Source organism: Athene noctua, chromosome 20, assembly GCF_965140245.1.
Source record: "Athene noctua chromosome 20, bAthNoc1.hap1.1, whole genome shotgun sequence".
Classification (NCBI taxonomy): domain Eukaryota; kingdom Metazoa; phylum Chordata; class Aves; order Strigiformes; family Strigidae; genus Athene; species Athene noctua.
The window spans coordinates 4,638,962-4,658,440 of record NC_134056.1 but is presented as its reverse complement, the minus strand read 5'-3'; the positions used below and the strand labels follow the sequence as shown (position 1 = coordinate 4,658,440).

The 19,479-nt window shown below is 51.5% G+C and overlaps 1 protein-coding gene across 7 annotated transcripts in view; it reads left to right on the top strand.

The window, feature by feature from the left end:
• The first annotated feature begins 5,666 nt into the window (after positions 1–5,666).
• Positions 5,667–19,479, top strand: part of ADAMTSL2 (ADAMTS like 2) — a 28,578-nt gene continuing 14,765 nt past the window's right edge. The window contains exons 1-12 of one of the 7 annotated variants that reach the window (XM_074923676.1): positions 5,667–5,811; positions 6,036–6,294; positions 7,315–7,426; positions 8,420–8,562; positions 9,196–9,271; positions 9,672–9,774; positions 11,449–11,594; positions 11,697–11,820; positions 12,758–12,838; positions 13,802–13,977; positions 14,945–15,209; positions 15,985–16,366. In XM_074923676.1, the coding sequence (XP_074779777.1) occupies positions 6,110–6,294; positions 7,315–7,426; positions 8,420–8,562; positions 9,196–9,271; positions 9,672–9,774; positions 11,449–11,594; positions 11,697–11,820; positions 12,758–12,838; positions 13,802–13,977; positions 14,945–15,209; positions 15,985–16,366 (1,793 nt within the window). In that variant the 5' untranslated portion in view covers positions 5,667–5,811; positions 6,036–6,109. The other 6 variants (XM_074923681.1, XM_074923675.1, XM_074923677.1 and 3 more) reach the window with 6 other exon arrangements.

The window sequence follows — 19,479 nt, the reverse complement described above, 5'->3', positions numbered from 1 at the left end:
ATGAGCTGTGTGTGCTATAGACTGTATCAGAATGGAAACCTGCTCCATTGCGTGTCCCTGGTTACTGCCAGGTTTGAAAAAATGGTGATAACGACACTAAAACGGAGAGTCAAGGTTGCAGCTTCTATATGGGCTTGCAGTTTGCAGTGCTGCCATACAGCTCCGGCGTGAGCGGGTATGCACGACGGCTGTGCCAAGTCAGGGCTTACTGTAAAGTGTTTTTTGCCACTTGCATCACTTCAGAGTCTAATTTTTCATCGCCACGACGCTTTGACTTGTGCACTCTGGACTTAGGGGTGATGGTGAAAAGCTCCCTAGTCAGGAGGGTGGTGTGCAAGAGCCGTGGCTCTGGAGCAGCACAGTCACCCTCAAGGAGCCCTGAGCAATTTGATGACGAGCACGACACCAATCCAGCTTGAAAAGATTTCTCATTTTCTTGCTGCTCGGCCTTGGGAATTTGATCAAGAAACCTCTTGGCGTCAAAGGGCCTGGTGCAAGCGTGGGGCAGCCCACGGGCACAAGCCCTTCCCTGTCCAGCTGGAGAAGGAAGGGCTGTAGCATCTGGATAAAATCCCTCTCATGGCCTACCGCAGCCTGTGATCAGAGCTCTCGCACGGGCCGCCGCTGCGGGGAGTGCTTTCTGGATAACTGAAATCCACACACAGGCCCTGGCACCAGGGAACAGGAGGCCAATAAACGCAGAGCCACCAGCTGTGCTGGAGCCCCTCGCGCGGCCGGCGCTGCAGACCCGGCTCTGAGCAACCGCAGCGCTCGCCCGCTCCCGTCCACAGCCCTGCCAAAGCACCTGCATCCTCCTGTTTTTATTAGTGGAATAAATTGCCACTTAAAATATCCATTCTCCGTAAGGCCTGGCTCATTTTAGGCAGCTTTAGCTGAATACTTGCCGTTAAAATATTCCCCCTTCCCATCTCCCCGTTGAATAAACCTATTACACATATTCCTTGCAGGTATCCCTGCTTCTTTTTTCCTTAGGGACTTTTCGTTCTTCCCTCCTCCTCTCCCCTGTCATGGCCCATTGCAAACATGTCACCATTAACGGTGAGGATGTCTCTTTTCTTGTCACCAGGTTTCCATTGCTCGTGCCCTTCGGGGTGTCCCAGCTGCTCGGGGTGGCTGTCCCACTGCCAAATTCAGGGAGGCAGTGCAGGGGTTTATTGCTTATTTCATGGTGTTTAATGTTGGGTTTCTTTGTTGGTTTTTTTTTACAGTCATGATTCCTGGAGCCCAGTGATGGTGTGAGGGTCTCAGTTCTTGCCCCATTGGTCAAAAATGTCATTTTTGGAAGAGAAAATCTTGAAGTTATTATGCTTCAAGGCTCAAAATCCAGAAGGGTACAAAACCAGTCTTAGGGTTTGGGGGAGTCTGAATCATGAGTTTTGAATGCCTGTGGTTGGCAATGCTGCATAGCTGATGTCCCTCAGCACAATACTGCACAACTTCCATGCGAGACTCATTCCATTAAAAGAAAAGGCTTTGTACTCTTTTTTTTTTTTTTTAATCTTTGCATAGCTAAAATTTTGAACTAAGCGTGACTCGTCTGGAAGCTCCTCCAGGTTCTTTCGAGGATGTGTACTCTTTGGAGACAGGTAAATGTTAATTTTAAAGGAATCTGCAGAGAAAAAGGAGGCATTTAAAGCCGTTGAAACTCTATGGCCATGACTGTACCTGGGGTCACTGTGGTCGCTTGTGGCTTTCAAACTGCCCAGAAGTATTTTTTTAATAGGAATCTGATGGCAAGAGCAGCTTGGTGGCTTCGGCTTGTTTGACTCAACATTTTGCAAATCTCCATGGATGAAACCCTCACGCTAACATAGTATAAATCATTGCTATCCACATTGTATGGAGGCACGCAGAGATGAAGTGTCTTGCCCAACACTGCGCCGTAGGTCACTCTGCAAGGGATCGAGACTGTCTCCAAAGGACACTTTTTTTGGTCTCCTCTTGCTTGTTTTAGTTACCCAGCAGTAGGCCATAGCCACAGCTCTTGAGAAGAAGGTAGGGCTGGCTGCCAGGGCCTTTTTTTGGGGCTTTGCCACAGTTTGATCCCCCCTGGCAATGTCCTGATCATGCAGGGACCTCACCCGCTCCGTGGATGACTTAAATCTGCCCACACTGCTCCGGGCTCGCCTGGAAATAACGTGTGTAGCTGTGCAGAAGTGTTGAAAAACAGGTCACTTCTGTAGGCAGTCTTAAAAAGAAGAAAATCGGTTAATTGTCTCATCCCTGAGCAAAGATGAATCTGCTGGGGGGTCCTGGGCTAACAAACTCCAGACCACGCTCCCACTCCTCCTTCAGCCTGGCTCTCCTGGACCTGAGCAGAGGTTTTGGTGGGGCTGGCTATGGCAGAGCCATCCCATCTGCTGTGCTGGCTCAAGGGCAGAGCCAGAAAAGGGCTAATTTTGCCAGGAAAGCGATGCTGGAACGCCGCAGCCTCTGGCTGGGCCGTGGCTCTGGCTCACCAAGAGCAGGTCCTGTGGTACGCTGTTCACGGAGGACCTGCCCTAGGGACATACTTGGGGCTCGGTGGTGCTGGGTGTACGCTCCAACGGGTCCGAGGGCTGGTGCTTGGGTCAGGCTGGTGTCCCACAACGGGGAGCACAGCGAGATGAACGATGTCTTGTGCCTGGATCGGAGCCTACCATCACTCTCTGCTCCAGGTCAAGGATGGGGGTCCCTCTACTGCAGCAAAAGCTGCCACTGCAAAGGGATCCCCCCACCCCTCCCTAGGTGAGAGAGGGCCTGATCCTGCAAAATGCAGAGTGCTTCAATTCGGCTGAGCAGCCCCGGCTCCCGCTGGGCAGCGACAGTGCCCAGCCCAGCACTTTGTTGAACTCATTTCAGTCAAGGAAACTCCTTTCCTCTCCAGGCACTTCTCCGGCCAAACCAGCAGCCAGTTGCCGGCGACTCTTCCCCGGCTGGAGAAGGTTATTTTGGAGTGTCTGTCGCTCCTTTTATTTGCACTCTGAATTATGCACTGCACCAGTTTGGGATGGAAAGCCTGGCAGCTGCCTGCCGGACGGCTGCTGCGGTTCCCTTGGGGTGGCTGCTGGGGTAAGACCCCACCTTGTGCGGTGCCGGGAGGTGAATGCGCAGCGCCGGGATGCTGGGAGCAGGGCTGGCTCAGCGACCCTCACCCAAATCCTAAATTTCCCTGGGAAAGTCCAATACGGGCCCGCAGCGACCGTCCCTGGGTGGGAAAACCTCTCACTGTCCATGCAGGTGCATCTTGTCTCAATTTACTCCAAGCCCAAAAGCAGTAAATAACATCTGCAAATCATTTCTAACGCTTATGCCAAAAACTGGGAGATAAAAAACGCTGTCGTCTGAGCCCGGCCGTCGGTGATTAATGCCGTACCTGCCGGCAGCCTTGGCAGCAGCACCCGCGGCCCCGGGGTTTTGGGGGCAGCGCTGGCCCCCCGGGGTTTTGGGGTGGTGGGAGCTGGGGTTGGTCCAGCCCCACGTTGGAGCCGTGGGGTTTGGCTGATGTGAAGCTGGCCGGAGGCTCGTATTTTGGATCTGCTCTCCGGTGCGTTCTGTTTTCGGGGCTGTTTTTGCTCCCACTGAGGTGATGGCATCGCTCCTGCTGATTTCACGAGGACGGGCCGGGGCTGCGTAAGCCGCGCTGCTGCGGCCAGGGATAACACTGCGTGATTTATGGGAGCAATCAGTTGCCACTAGGAGCTGGTTAGGAATTTTCCGATGAAACGGGGATTGCGTCAGAAACCGCTGAGTCATCTCAACTGTTTCATAAAAAAAAATTAAAAAAAAAATCCTTTGGCTTTGATGAACTTTTGGTGCAGCACAGAGACCAAATGCGTCTCACCGGCTGCCGGCTCCCCCAGCGCTTGCCTCAGGGACAGCCTCCCCCCTCCCAGTCCTCCCCAGCCCTTGGGGTATCCCTGCGGCAGGATGGGCTGTGGGGTCACCCGGGGATGGGGTGTCCCGGGGTGCAACCTCCTGCCAAACCCCAGGGCTGGGGGGAGCACTGGGGGGACGCTGGGGCTCACACTGACCCAGGCTGCTCTGGCGTTTTCAATGTGAAATATTTTGATGCTTTTAAAACCTCTCGTGTTCAGACTTTTCCCTCCCGGTTGTTCCAAAACGGAAAGGGTTTTCTCCTGCGTGTCTCGGGCTGGGATATTTTGAAATGCAGAAGTTGGGTGAACTCAAGTCCTAAATTTTCCCAGTGTCCTGGTCACAGCCAACCGATGGAAAATTGAAAGTTGCAAATCAACCTAGCTGGGTAAATTAAAACAGGCTGGCAGACATTTAGCCAAACAGAAAAGGAGACTTCATTTCCCATGTAAATTTTTTGGGACGGATTCTCTGCTCAGCTTCACACAGCCATCCCTGGGAGGACTGGGTCCAAATTAACACCACCACGGACTCGCCACAGTTCCAGCAGGGTGCTGGGAGCTGTGCAGGGATCTGTGCCCCACGGCGGGGTGGGAGCACACCCCAAGGTGCTGCAGGAGGGAGCTCCTGGCCCATGGCAAACGGTGACGGGGCCAAACGTGGGCCAGGAGCAGCCAGTGGCGATCACCAGGGCAAACTGCAGTGATGGCCCTGGGTGCAGAGCCAGTGCCGGGTGCGGTGTCCCACTGGGAGCACTGGTTTTGCCCCGTGCAGGGCGGGTCTAGAGGGGAAGGAGAAAAGGCTTGAGCTGAGGCACCTCTGGTGCGATGAAGGAAATCGTTCAGGTGGGCAGCTCAAAGCTGCTGGGGTGTCACCACCGTGCAGGGGGGATGCACAGGAATGGGTGTCACCACGCAGGTGTCGCATCGAGCACACGTTGCATGTGAAGGCTGCGGAGAAGGGACCACACGTGTCGTATCTTGGTTACATACATTGTACAGTCGTGTCCTTCTTCACGCCACAGGCTTTTCTCTCTGCCACACACAGAGATCAGACACGACACGCTCACGGCTGTCACCGAGCCGGGGCCACTGCTCTCATCCAAAATGGCTCTTCACTCCCACCAAGCCCATTTTCTGACCAGCACCACCGCCGCCGCCGTTCTCCTGCGTGGCAGAAAAACCGTTTGCAGCAGCACGACTGATGCCGAGCCTTAGCAAACGACACCAGAAACACAGGATCACGGGGATTTAGTTTATTTTCCAGTAAAAAGTGCAATTAAAAACCTAGCAGAGCATATCCATCCAGCCCCCCCCCCCCCCCCCCCCCCCCCCGCACTTCCAGAGCCAGGCTGTGGCCGCACGGTGCTTGCGGAGCTACCGGGAGTATTTTGGCCAAACGGGGGGTGGGAAGGGGGGGGGGGGGTAGCAGGTACCGTCCGTCCGGGGTGGGGGAGGGCAGCATCTCCCCGGGGGGGTGCCCGGGGGGAAGGGGAGGGGGGGCCCGGCGCTGCCTGTCCCGGGCGGGTGGCGGGGACGCATGCGTGCGGGCTCCCCCCGCCTGTGCCCCCCCGGCCTCGCCGCAGGAAACCGGCTGGCGGCCGCGGGCCGGCGCCGGGGGGAGGCGAGGGGTTAACCGGGGTGGGGGCATCCCGGGCCGAGAGGTGTGAATTCCGCCCGCTGCCCCCCCCTCCCCTCCCCTCTGCCCCCCCCCCCCCCTTCCCTCTCGCCGCTATAAGAGCGGCCGGCGCGGGCTGGGGGGAGCCACTGCGGCGGCTCCTCCTCGCTGGAAGCCCCGGCGCTTTTGGCTGCCCCTTTGAAGTCGGAGAAGGAGGGAGGGAGCGTCTGGGGCCGCCGCCGCCGCCGCTGCTGCTCCTCCGCGCCGCCGCTACCGCCCGGCCCCGGAGCATCGTCCCGCCCGGCCCCGCCGCCTCAGGTACGGCCCGGCCCGGCCCCTCGGGGAAGGGGAAGGGGCGGGGGGGTCTCGTCCCGCTCCCCAGCCCCCACCGGGGTTCCCCGGCCGCCGCCGCTCCGGCATCGCCCCCCCCGCCCCGCCGCTCGCCGGTCCGCGGGGCTCCCCCCGGCTCCGCGATGCTTGTCGGCGACATCCCCCCCCCCCCGCCCCTTCCTCTTTAATTTTTTTTCTATTTAAACATGCAGCTCTGACCGATTCTAGGATAAACTCTGAGCGAGCTCTGGTATTGGCTTTGAGTCAGGAGTGTCTGGAAGCCTTAATGAAAACCAAGTGTAAGGCAAGTCTCAGCCACCTGTCCCCGGGATCCCCAGCCAAGCGCTCTGGGCTTCCATTAATCAGTGGATCTGCCTCTTGGAAAGTGTCTTTTTTTTTTTTTTTTATTGCATGCTGGACCTCTACCCTGGGGCGATCGCAAAGCGGAGTTGGGGACCTGGAAGCCCTCTGGTAATTTCTCTAAGCCAGATACCAAAAGCTTTGCTGGCGTTCCCGGCAATTCTGCATTTCCAAAACTGCTACAAAAGCTCTTGCAAGAAGAAAAAAGGGTAGGAAAGGAGCTCTTTATGTTGCAGGTCTGCAGTCTTGCCCCCTCTCACCAGGAGCATCACCTCTTCCACCCCCCTACTTCCCAAAGATACTGTCTAGTTACTTTTCAAGGGAAATTAGCTTAGGGGAGAATTTTTTTTTTTTTCTTTTTCTTACAGACGTGAGCTGCTTTGATTGCCTGGAAGCATGATTTCCTGAAACCTGCTCCTTTCTGGCTCTTGCAGTGAGGTTCACAATAAAACGTATTGTGGTTTTGAGCTGGGTTTTATTTAAGAAAATGCCATTCTGGGTTACTCTCTTTCATGAGGCAGATGGAGAAAGAGATGAAAGGCTGACACTTGGGATACTTCATTTCTGCTCTCTAATTGTGGGTGGTTTCTATAAGAACAGACTTCTTCCCTGGGAATTGGTGAGAATGAGAGTGGAGCGAATAATAAAAAAGGAAAAAGAATGGCTGTTAATTGCATTTTTTTGTTTATGAAGCCTTTGATCTCGTTCTAGGAGCAGTTCTGTAAATGGGGATATTTAAATGCGCTGCTTTTCTAGATCCAGGGACACCTCTTGTTACTCACTGCTCTCGCTCAACACTTGCTTCGATGTAAGCCCTGCTTTCTTCCAAGACAGGCTTGGAGCCTCTGCTCGCACTGGTCGTATCAGGTGCAGCCACTGGGAACCAGTGCAAAGCTGTGGTTTGGAAGATAGCCACCAAGATGGGATGTGAACCTGTACCACATTAACGCTTCCACTAATTAAATATCACTTCAGGATCAGGCCCTTGCAGTCGCTGGTGGTTGGTGTCACTCAGCCGACTGGGAATGCTGAAGAAGACCCGTGCTGTGTAACCCAGGCTGCAGAGCAGCCCCTGCTCTCGGTGGGGCTGGATGGGAGTTCTAATTAGTACGGTGTCTGGTTGCTTTCTAGGATGAAGATACCTAAGTGGAGGTGGAGCAGCATCTCCATCAGTGCACGATCCCAGCTGAAAGGCACCCTGGCCCTTCTCCTCGTGGGCAACGTTGTCTTTGTGATAGCTCAGGTAAGCACGTTGCCTTGCTGGGGGGTCCCTGGGCTTTAAAATAGTCTGAGATGGGTAACCCCTGGGACTTGCAGGGCTGGTCTGTGCATGCACCTGGCCTCCAGCAAGCGTGAGGATGTATGGCTTGGTTTAGCTCTTTGGTCTGGGCTTGACCTGAGTTGTACCTTCCATGACTAAGAGCATGCACAGGTTACTTCCAGGGCTCTGAAAGTCCATGCCCTGCTCTTGGGGGAGCACTGCTTCTTTGGTCCCCACAGTGGTTGGAGTTTTCATTTACTTTGCATGGGATATTATTATCCCTTTCCCAGTAAATGCTGAATTAATAGAACTCCCCAAACCAGCAGATGATTCTGAATGGAAAAATACCTCCCTCCCCCTGCAATGAGCAGTAGCTGGGACCCCCCAGGAGGTTCAGTGCCCCTTGTGAAGGGACACAAATGCCTCACCGAGCACAGGCGTGTGGTGGTGATGCTGCCTGCACTGGCCAAGGGGTGAGACGTGTCAAGGACCCTCTTGAAGTGACAAACCTGTGCTTGCAAAGAGAGCACGTGGGCTCCTCCACCCTGCGAGCATCCACTGGCGTGATCTCCCACTGCAGAGTGGTTTTTTGAGGGTTTGCTGAAGCTTTGGGCTGCAACTGGCTCTTCAGCTCCCTGAATTCACTGTGGAGTAAGAGTCAGAGAGCACCAAAAGACTTGGAGGGTTTAGGGTTGTTTGGGAGCTTGGTTTTGCCAACTGTGTGAAACAATGAACATTTCCTTTCCTGAGGAATCCCAAATATTGCCATTTCATTCCAATTTGTAATGAAAACACAATTGGAAAAACGCAGGGTTTCTTGCAAGATGGAAATCTCAGACTTGACCTCAGATGGGAGAAAGAAATGCCCTGTTAGCTCAGGGCAGGCTGGGAGGGGGTTGCCCTCGGTCCAGCCGCGTGGATGCTGACTGCTGCTTCTCTCCCCCCACCCTGCCCCTCACCCGATGCCTCGAGCAGGACGTGACGCAGACCTCCAACAGCCTGGAGGAAGGGGCAGACGTCACCGCGTACTGGTGGGGCGAGTGGACCAAGTGGACGGCGTGTACCAGGACCTGCGGGGGAGGCGTCAAGTCCCAGGAGAGGCACTGCCTGCGGCAGAGGTACGGCACCCGCCTGCCAGGGTGAGGGGAGCTCCAGCTTGCTGGAGGTAGACTTGATCCCGAAGGTCATCGCTCGGTAGATGAGCACTGGTGGAAGGGTGCTGTCTGGCAAACGCTGCTGGTGCAGAAGGTAAGTGTGCCCCAAGCATGCTGCCATGAGGATGCTGTGCTCTGGGCATCCCTGCCGGGAGGACCAGCCCAGCTATTCCTGTGCTAGCCCTGAGGTTTGTCCCGAGGGGGTTAGTGCAGATGGGCAGCAGATGTAGCATGAGCCCCTTCTCAAGGCTCTGGGCGCAGCAGTGAGATCACTGTGGTGCAGGGTTGGTTGATCCCGACTGCCCTGTGCGTGGTTCTGCCCTCTCCGGGCTGGGTGGTTGCCAGAAGGCACCTTGGAAACCTTGTCCCCAGGCCCTCATCCCCATGACACCTCCTAGGATGCTGTAATAAGAATAGTTGATGCTGCAGGTAACAAAGCCAGAGAGACCTTTGCTTTCAAGTCTCCAGTGAGACTGTGATAGATCTCTGAGGCTCTGCTATGTGGAGATCGGTCTTACAGAAGCAGGGGACAAATATATTTAAAAAAGGGAAAAGAAGGGTTTCTGACCGCTGTCTAACCATCATTTTTTCATTCAGAAGAAAGTCAGTGAGTGGGCTGGCTAATAAAACATGCACTGGAACATCCAAAAGATACCAGCTCTGCAAAGTACAAGTAAGGATATCCTTTTTCTCATTGGGAACACTCGATACAAAATGTGGAGAGTCACACTTGCTTCATGCAGTGGCATTTCTGGGCCCCTCGGAGAGGGGACACCACTTGTCCTGTACCTGTTGCCCCTCCAAGCAGCTGGAGTTCCCTTCTTTGGTGCTCATCACCATTGTGTGGGGGTTTGGGCCTTTTACCTGCACTGGGAGCCATAAAACCCAGCGAGTGGTTCTTGTACCATCTCCCTGGGGGGGACTTCCCCTGGCTGCCCCTGCAGTGGGAGGAGAAGGAGGTTGTGTTTCTGGATGGGGCAGACAATGGAAACACTCCTTGCAGCCTCTCGAGATGTGCCAGAAACCTTTCCTGCATTTTGTTTTCATCAGGATATTAATGTATCCCATTCTAGGAGTGCCCTGCGAACGGAAGGAGCTTTAGAGAGGAGCAGTGTTCATCATTTAACTCCCATGTGTATAACGGCAGAACGTATCAATGGAAACCTTTATATCCTGGTAACAAGACATTCTTTGTGTGTTTCATAATGCTTAGCCAAAATATTTTGATAGTTATGATGCTATAGCCTGCAGGAAGGCTCCTCCTCTGCTGTTTTAAAGTGATTTTTCAGAGACACAATCAGCTGTCTCCCAAGTTCAAAGGTGTGTTTTGCAGCTGTAGGGTAGCTTAAAAATAAAACAATGTGAATTTATGGCTGTAGCCTGTGTTGGTCCCAGCTCCTGAGGACCAGAGAGCTGAAAGGCTGGAGGAGGATGCAAGAGCATGGGGTGATGGACTGTGCTGGCAGGGAGAGTCTGGCTCACCCGAACAAGTGTCCTTTGAGCTGGGGCCATGACTGGCTGCGTTGCATTTTGGTGACATTTGTTCACTCCCACACCCTTCATGTGCTCTGTTGAATGTCACCAAGATGCAGTCAGTCAGTTTGGTCATCTGGGATGAGCGATGCAGGACTGCAGCAATCACTTAGGAGTCAGAAACGGAGATTTTGTTTGATTTTTGGGCACCTAACTCCCGTCAAAATCAAGCATTGAACAAAAACAATGACAGATTTTTAGAGCTATTGGGAACTGAGGATGCTCCTGAGAGCTGGTTCTTCAGATACACAGTGCCATTTGGGTGTCTGAAAATAGAGATGGGGTCTCATACAACTTTCTGATTTTAGGGGTCTCTGCACATACCTAAGAACAATAATGCTTCATGAAATTACTTGTCACCTCCTTTTATGTGAAACAAGCCCCGGTCTCACCAGCCTTCTTGGCAGGGTCAGTGTGGTAGAACTTGACCCGTGGCAGGCTGGTTAGCTATAACTACTTGCCTGCTTTTGTCCCTTTCCTATGGCAAGGTGACAATTTCTTTAAACATATTTGCTCTTCTAGATGCTTCACCAGAATAGTTACAGTGAATTGTTTTGTTTTTTAGCAGGCGTTCACATGGCTCCTGGGGGAATTGCAGAATAATGTTTTGACACTGATGCTGTCTTTCTTGGGCGTGCAGGCCAGTGGGTATATGACCGCTCACTAGCTGGAGGAGTTCGACATTTAGCATTGGGTTTCTGATGCAAATGTGAATTTGTCAGTTGTTTCCTGTGGATATTGTAAAATACGGGACTACTGTGCCAGTGGATGCAGCCAGCCAGTTGCCTGCAGAGAGCAAAGGGGCGAATTAAATCCAACTCGGGTGAATGTTTATGGAAAAGTTCTCACGTTTTAAGCTGCTGTGGTTTTGAATATAGTCTTACTTGTGTATGTATTGATAATAATGTATCTATGCTAATTTAACTCGTGTATTCAATGGTGATATGTGAACGTGAATATGTTTTTGTGTAATGTGTACGTGTATCACTACTGCAAGTCCTTGCACAGATCAGTGGCTGTTGCTGCTCCGGTGCATCCCCTGGGCTGACGTTAGTGATGGCATCACTGGGTGCGTCCGTTCCTGGCAGCAGAGGGGACAGCCTGCCTGTGCAAAGGTTTGCAGCAGTGGGGCTGGCAAAAGTGCAATCTCCTGTCCAGCCTGAAACACAAGAGATGGTAGCTTCTGAACTGCTGGCTGCTGTGCAATTGTGCTGTTGCTGCTGTTGTTTAGCTTGGCAGAGATTCATTGACATTGGTAGGATGAAAGTGATTGTGTTTCTGCTGTTTTGAATATATCTTTATATCCTTTCCCCTTAGATGACTATGTTCACATTTCTAGCAAGCCCTGTGACCTCCATTGCACCACTGTGGATGGTCAGAGACAATTAATGGTTCAGGCTCGGGATGGAACATCCTGCAAATACACTGATTTCCGAGGGGTTTGCGTGTCTGGAAAATGTGAGGTTGTTAAACATTATAGCAAAAATATTGTTAGTAGCATTCAGAAAATTACAATGGGTGCGACATTTGCCTGACCCTCGATACTCTATTTGTGAATTTTTTAGCCGATTGGATGTGATGGCATTCTCTTTTCCACCCACACCTTGGATAAATGTGGAGTTTGCCAAGGAGATGGGAGCAGCTGCACTCATGTGACCGGCAGTTACCGGAAAGGAAATTCTCATCTTGGTAAGACTTTTGGGGACCTTTTGTATCAAAGGGCTATTTTTAAAACATACTTATTTTTTGGTAAGTTGTTTTCAGCTCTTACTAACTGCCCTGCCTCATTTTTCCCCACATGCTCTATGTGCGTTAATGCCAGTTGTAAATTTGGGCAGGGAAAGCTTTCTTTAAAGAAAACCAGTAACTTGGCGTGGCTCTTGTCAGAAGCCTGAGGTCTCTGATGCCAAGTGGTGCAAATGGGTTATGCAAGAGGCTAGCATCTATTTTAGTCTTCTTTCTCATGACCCAGTAAGACTAGAAATAAATGATTTGTAATAACAGGAAGCAAGGATATTTTGAAAGACCGGGGTTTCTGTAATTAGTGTGATGTAAACCAACAGAACCTAAACATAGCAGTGCAACTCAGGAATAATGATTAATGCTCTCTGAGGCAAGGTGTGGGAACCTCAGGGGCCTTAGGAGGACTTGTCCCATCGCTTCCCTTTGCTTAGCACTGGGTGAGTCAGGAGAAACAAGTTGTAATCTCTTGCTGGGCTTTTGGCAAGACTGGCTAGCACAGGGTTCAGTACTGAACCACAGGGCAGCTTCTTTAGCTAACAGAGCACCTTCAGACATCTTTTCTTACACCAGTTTAGATAAACATGATATTTGTGCATGGAAGGATTGCATCTTTTTCCCCCCTTGCTGGTCTTTTTCCACTGTAAACTGGGATGGATAGTTCACACATTTTTCTTTTCTATTATCAATAAGGTCCTGTTTGCAGCCTAACAGTGATCACCACCCCATTAGGGTTGGTTATTTTTTTAAAAAAATCCATAACTCCTTAAAAATAATTTTGGATCAAGGCCAGAATGCTTGATTATATTGCAGTATCGACTACCGAGTGTTTAGTTCCGATTTATTTGTTACAAAGTTCCTTTCATTAATCTGTAGTTTCCCGTAGGCTATTCTCTGGTAACACACATTCCTGCTGGAGCAAGGGATATCCAGATAGTAGAACGGAAAAAATCTGCAGATGTTCTGGGTGTGTATAACCTCTTGGTACTTCCCTAGAATGCATGCCTATACTAGCTAATGCTTTTTCCAACGCGAAGCTGAGCGTAGTTTTATTGCAGACATGAGCTAAATCCGTAGTCAGTGTAAATCACAACTGCGATGTCTAAGCCAGTGCGTTTCTCTCTGCAGTCTGAGCACCTGGGCTGTATCGATTACTTTAATGCAGAAACTCTTGGTCAATATTGTTGCTACTTCGGTGTGGTATGACAAACATACTGGTGCCGGATCACAGATGGCTCAGTGACTTCACCTCTCTTGTCATCCCCTTGACTTTATTTTTTTCTTCCATTTGGGGAATGTGCAATGGCCACATGACAACAGCACCAAGGAGATGTGACCTGCATGTTGCCTCACTGAAATGTTGGTGGCCACGCTGTCCATCTCATGATGGAGATGGCATAGCTGCTCAGGAGGAGTGTGAAAAAATCTGGACTTGCCCAAGAGAAGCACATTTACTGCCATGATGCTGTGCTGCCTCAAAGGCTCGTGGCCGTGTGCAGGAAGGCTGGATTTAGTACCGTTCCTGGGCTAGCTCTGGATGACCTGTCTTGGGCAACTGCTGGGTCAGTGCTCCCAAGGAGTTAATCTGACAGTCTGTTAGCCATCTGACAGTCTCCTTATTCTCTGCAGAGCTGTGATTATTAAATGTTCATGCTGTGCTAGTGCTGAAAGGGTGAGAGGAGCCATGGACTAGTGCAAGCCACATACACCCAGGAACTTGCAATGTAGAGGGACACGTGGCCCAGAACTCTGCGCACGTATTCACTTGGTATATGTTGGAAATAGGTGGCAGATGCATTGTAATGTAGGAGAAACACTTGTTTAATTGCTGTGACACACTAATAATTTTATCCCCTAAACGAACAAGTGGCAATATTACATACCACTGCTCTTACATGTGACGGCACTGATTTTTCTCTCTTGTTTGAAGCTGTGGCTGACGAAGCCGGCTACTATTTCTTCAACGGGAACTACAAAGTTGACAGTCCAAAGAACTTCAACATTGCAGGCACGGTGTTCAAGTACCGCAGGCCCATGGATGTTTATGAGACTGGCATAGAGTATATTGTTGCACAAGGACCGACAAATCAAGGGTTGAATATAATGGTGAGCTTTGACTCTTCAAGTTCGCAAGGCTGGGGGTGATGGGGAAGGAAAAAATCTGTTGGATCAAGGAAGCGGTGGGTGTCAGAGCAGAGTCCTGCTGTGGTTTCACAGCTTTCGTGGGCAGCTTGAGGAGGGGAGTGGGAGCAGTGACTGTGCCCAGTTCCTTGCATGAACCTCTTTTATTTGCGTCAGTGCTCTCGGATGCACGCAGGGCTGTGAGTAATGAACGTGGGCATGGTAACCCCTCTCTCTGCCGTGAGAGGATGCCTCAGGCACTGCAGGGGGGTTTCTCTTCTACTTCTTGGCATTTTTATCCGTTACCTGTCAGGAAAAGTGAAAATAAGAAATTGGGCCAGATAGCTTAGACAAGTGCACAGAACTTAACCCCCAACTCTTTCTTGAAAGCAAACCATCTAAAACCAGGCATATGAAGAAAAGTAATTTAATTTTCTTGTGGGCAGCCATCCAGACCCCAACTCCTGCCATCTTCTGTGTAGTCCTGGGCCCCTCTGGAAGGGGAAGGGGTGGTTGTTTGGGTTCTTATAAAGCATTAGACCAGTAAGAGGTTGTAGTGCATCAGCTGTGGGTCCCCATCCCCAGTGGGGATGTTCTAGCTGAAGGGGTATGTGCATGCTCCTCATAAAGCCACAAAAAAATGGGCTTGCATGTGATGGTCAGTAACTTCTTAAGGGACTCTCCTAAGTCACTGGTTGCTCAGCAGCAGAGGAGGAAGTGTCACCTGTGTCACCTGTGTCTCCCAGTCCCTGAGCTGGGGCTAATCCCCAGGATGGTGCTGCCAAATAAGCCTTGGAAAATTGTGCTGGGCTCCAGTTGTATGAAGTTGGCAATATGATGGAAAGCAGATTGGAAATAGCGAAGTAGATGCTCACCGATTCTCAAGGCTAAGATGAATCACAAGATTTGCATACTGTATATTCACTGCATCCCCTAATAATTTGTTTGCTAGGTCTGGAATCAAAATGGCAAGAATCCATCCATCACGTTTGAATACACCCTCCTGAGGAAGCCACACTCAAAAAGTCTGCAGCCCATCTACTACACCTTCTCGGAGTCAGATAGTGAAGAAAGCAGAGAGTTTGATGGAGACATGCCGTTGGGTTTTATCCAGCACAACGCAACCTATTTTGGGAAAATCTCCAGGGAAAGGATAGACTTGGAGAACCAGGTGTTTGGAAGGCAGGACACGGAGGAAGATTTAAACTTGAGCAAAGGTCAGGAAACCAATGAGGTCTATGAAAGAGCAGAAACAATTGACTGTGAGCCAAAACTGAAGGGCAAACAACCCCAAGGTAAGGAGGAGACTTGGGCCTCACTGTTCTGCTTCTCAGAGCTCTTGTTTGAGAAACGCTCTGTCTCTACCTCTGGTGATTCTGCTGGTTTGTTTTTTGGAAACCTTGGAAAGTTCTTTAAAACATCTCTGCTCATAAATCCTATTTGCCCTTCAGGTTCTGGTTTCTGGTGGGTGGGTGGGTGGCCATGGGTAAGGTCTCCCTGCTGGTGCCCTGCCATGCTTTGCCTCTTGCCAAGGACAGGAGGGAGCCCTGGGTGCACAAAGCTCCCCATCACAACATCATCTGTCATCCCACCTCTCCACAGCTCCCAGCAACCTCCTTCCCACTCCAGTCCCTTGGGCATCCCACCATCAAACTGCCTTGAGTGCTTTCCCAGCATGGCTGCATGGGCTCTGGGGCCAGGAGGGCTTCTCCGTTTCTGACCTCTGCTATTGCTTGGGGCAGTGCTGGCAGGTGCTGAGCTCTCCTCTGGCCATGCGATAGCAGGAGGAGACCCACAGAGCTGCACACCCTTCCCAAAGGGGTACAACCCCATGAGATTCCCCCTCCCCAAGACCCCAACTCCTGCCTCTAACCTCCCAGGTGGCTGCTCAGGCTCCAGCGTGCCCCTGCTGCTCTGGGCTGCTTTCGCCTCCCAGCCTGAATGCATTTTGTGGTTGTCACTGTTGTTTCCCCCTTGTTGGCTCCAATCTAGATTCAAACGTAACCAGGTCTACTTACCAGACAGACCATGACGACAGAGACTTGGACCCCAGGTTCACCTCCAGGGAATTCCTTTTGGAGAACGCCATCACGGACAAGCTCCTGGACAAGACCTCAGACTCCAAGGAGATGGTGCTCAACATGACCATGAACAGTATCTTTGCCCAGGGAGACCCGATCAACTCTGTGGGGTCACATATTGACAGCCTCTATGTTGACTACGAGGACACTGATGACGTTGTGACCTACACCATCAATAGCACTTACATGGAGCTGAGCAACGGCAAAGCCATCAACACGTCTGCGGAGACACCGTTTTCAAACGCCACTGTCACCATGACCAGCCCTCAAGGGAACAGAACCCACAAAGCAAGGTAGGAGACATGTCTTTATAGTAAATCCTATTTATTGCTCTTCTTGACTCATAGCCCTGTACTCAATGCAGACCCTATTGCACGGCTTCTATCTGCTTTGGAAGCCAGAAGGTAAGTGGGGGTAGGATGATGTATGTGAAAGCTTTCTGTTGGAAGTTAATTTGGAAGGAAGGGCCAGAGGTTTGGGAGCAGAAAGTCAAGAGAGCATTTAAGCAAGAGGAAAGCTCGCCGCCTTCCTTAGTGGGGATGCTGGCAAATCTGTGCTGATGGCTGTCAGCTTGTGCATTGCTCTCTGCCTGTCACAGCTTGTTACTGGAGCCGTGGCTGTAGAGAAGCCTTTTCCTTTTGACATCCTGCTCTGATTCCCCAGGCCTCTTCCTCCGGGTACTGATGCAGCAGAAGTTGGACCTGGCCCCTTTTTACCCACCCTGTTGACTGCCACCCACGATCCTCCTCGCTTGTGTTGGCAGGAACATACTCCCAGCAGCTCCCAGGCATGGCCCTGCCTGCTTAACCTGCTGCTGGAGCAGCAGAGCAGCACAACCGGAGCTTCTCTGTAGGGCCTGCAGAAACAGCCTGGGTTTGCTGCCCTGACAGATGCCAAAGCTGGGCAATTAGCCATTGCTTTGACAGGGATATCAAAAGCTCTCCAGTGGCAGCTCATTGATTGATATTAGGACTGTCACTTCAGGATCCTTTTTAATGGCTGGTTTGGAGTGATAGTGTTATAAAATGCAGTGAGGAGGTAAAAAAAAAAAAGGCTTAATCTTTAGCAGCAGAGTTTCTCCAGGCAAGGATGGGCTGGGTGAAAGGCAGTCTCCGGCTAGTGCTTGTTCCCAAGTCTGTGTCTAGGGCATTTCAAGGTGCCCCGGGGCTGTCTGGGGAGCAGCCTTTACTCCCAGCCCCTGGGAGCTCATTCCCAGTGGGAGTGCATGGGGACCGAGATGGGATCATTGCTGCAGACCGGCATTTAGCCCTCTTTTGTGTGTAGCTACAGATGAGAGCACTCCCCGGAGAGCCTGAGCTGGGATCGGGGCCTTGGGAGTCATGCAGGTCACAGACCCACAGCTGTGGATTGGGGTCCCACTGTGCACCCCCACGGCTTGTTTGGGGCCCACAGCACCCAAGGCTCCCCTGGGGGTCTCCTCCTGGCTCTGCTGCTTTCACACTTCTGTCAAAGTCTCTTTTGACCCTGCCAGTCTTCACCACCAGTAAAATACAGGTGATGGTGCTGAGCTTCAGAAGATGTAAAGCACTGAGCAGATGCGCTCTGTATATAGTTGGCTGTATTTACCCGCAACTTATACTAGCTTATGCTAAAGAAAATGTCCGTGCAGCCAAATGTATCAACAAACTTCTTAATGATACGAACATTAAAACATTGCCAAGGGTTTGAGTCTATCATCTCTTCTCGTGGCTTGGCTTGGAAACTTTGCCTTCAGCTGCCAAAGCAAGCATTTCATTAGCACTCTGACAGGCGAGGGCAGCGCCGTCAGCTCCCCCGCTCCCCTGCCTTACCGTGCTGCGGGGGCAAGGAAGGGGGGTGCCCTGTCCTCTGGGGCTCCCCTGGTCCCCAGCACACTCCCTGGGTGGCCTCGGCTGGCACCCTGTACCCCAAACCTCTCCCAGCAGCTGTTAAACGGGGCTGGTGCTTTCCTACCTCCTGGGAATACAGGGACCTTCGTATGCTTTAAAATCCAGAGCAGCTTGGCTATTACAGCACAACCACAAAAGACTGTCGGTGGCTCCAGGGCAGTTTTTCTTTTGTGCTAAAAAGCTCCTTGCACTAACCCTGGCTGTGCACTTACTGAAGACACAGGGCAGGGATTTAAACCCCTTCAGAAAGGATACCCACCCAGCATTGTCTTTTTTCTTTTCCCCTCCATTCTCCCCTTGGTTTTGTTCTACAGTGTTCCCTCTTCTCCCCCAGCCCCCTCTCTCTAGAATAAAATATGAACCTTTCAGATCCAAACGTTCATATCCAAACAAGTTTTGTACTAGCCAAAAGGCTGTATCCAGGCCCAGATGGGGTTATAGCCTGGGTTGAGAGATGTTCAGCTCCTCACTGTCTCTATCCCTCACTGTGGGGCTGTGGTGGGGGGTTGAAAGTCCACTGGAGGCAGATGTGGGGCAGTTGGGCTGCAGGAAACCTGCTGTTTGGAGGCATGTTACTTTATTTAAAAAAAATAGAGTGGGGAAGGAAAAAGGCAACAAAACAATTTGGACCTCATTTCAAGAGGCCTTGCTCACTGCGTGGAGGCGTTGCTTTCCTCCCCAGCAGTTCACAAAGTCCCATAATGTCATGGACAGTTGGAGCATCTGCATGTGTGGGCACTTGTGGAGGAGGGAGAGCTGGACATGTTTGTAGGCTCAGGGTCTGGCTGTTCTGCCACCACTACGGAGGTGGGTGATCCAGGGGATGGGACAGAAGGGACAGTGTCGGGACAGCCTGCTGGTGTCCAGGCCTTTATTGCTTCCCCCAACTTCTTATTTATTACTTCAAGCCCAGTGGCAATCCTAATGTTAATCAGTAATCTGTATCTCCTGGGTGGGAGTGATGGATGAGGAGTCCCAGCTGAGCTTACTGAGGCTAGGGTTAAATCTCCTGCTGGCACCCCAATGCAGCAGGATGTGGTTTGGGGTTTGGCGTGTCCTGGGCTCTGAGGAGCACTGGGATTGGACTTGTTTCTTCAGGAGGGAGGGAGCTGAAGGGGACAGCCAGAAGCTGCACTGAAGGAAATGGTGATGGAGGACAAGGGAAAACCTCTTGCTGTGGGACAGGGTGGGGATCTCCATCCTCAGAGATGGATAACACTGGACTGTGCAAGGCTGTGTGGGACCCAGTCTCTTACTGGGGTCAGCCTAGCTCTGGGCAGGAGCTTGGACTTGAGACCTCCCACATCCTTTTCAGGCTCAATTTGGGATGGATGGGAGCTTTTTCCTCACTTTTATTCCCCATCAATGAACAAATAAGGGAAGATAACTTCTTTGCAGACTGTAACCAGCCAGTTTGTACACGCAGGACAGTGTTGGTTAGAGGTGGGGCATCTTATTTCTTTCTAAACTGTTGTAGTTCTTAGTGTGGGTGGAATTTATCCAGTTATAGGAGCATG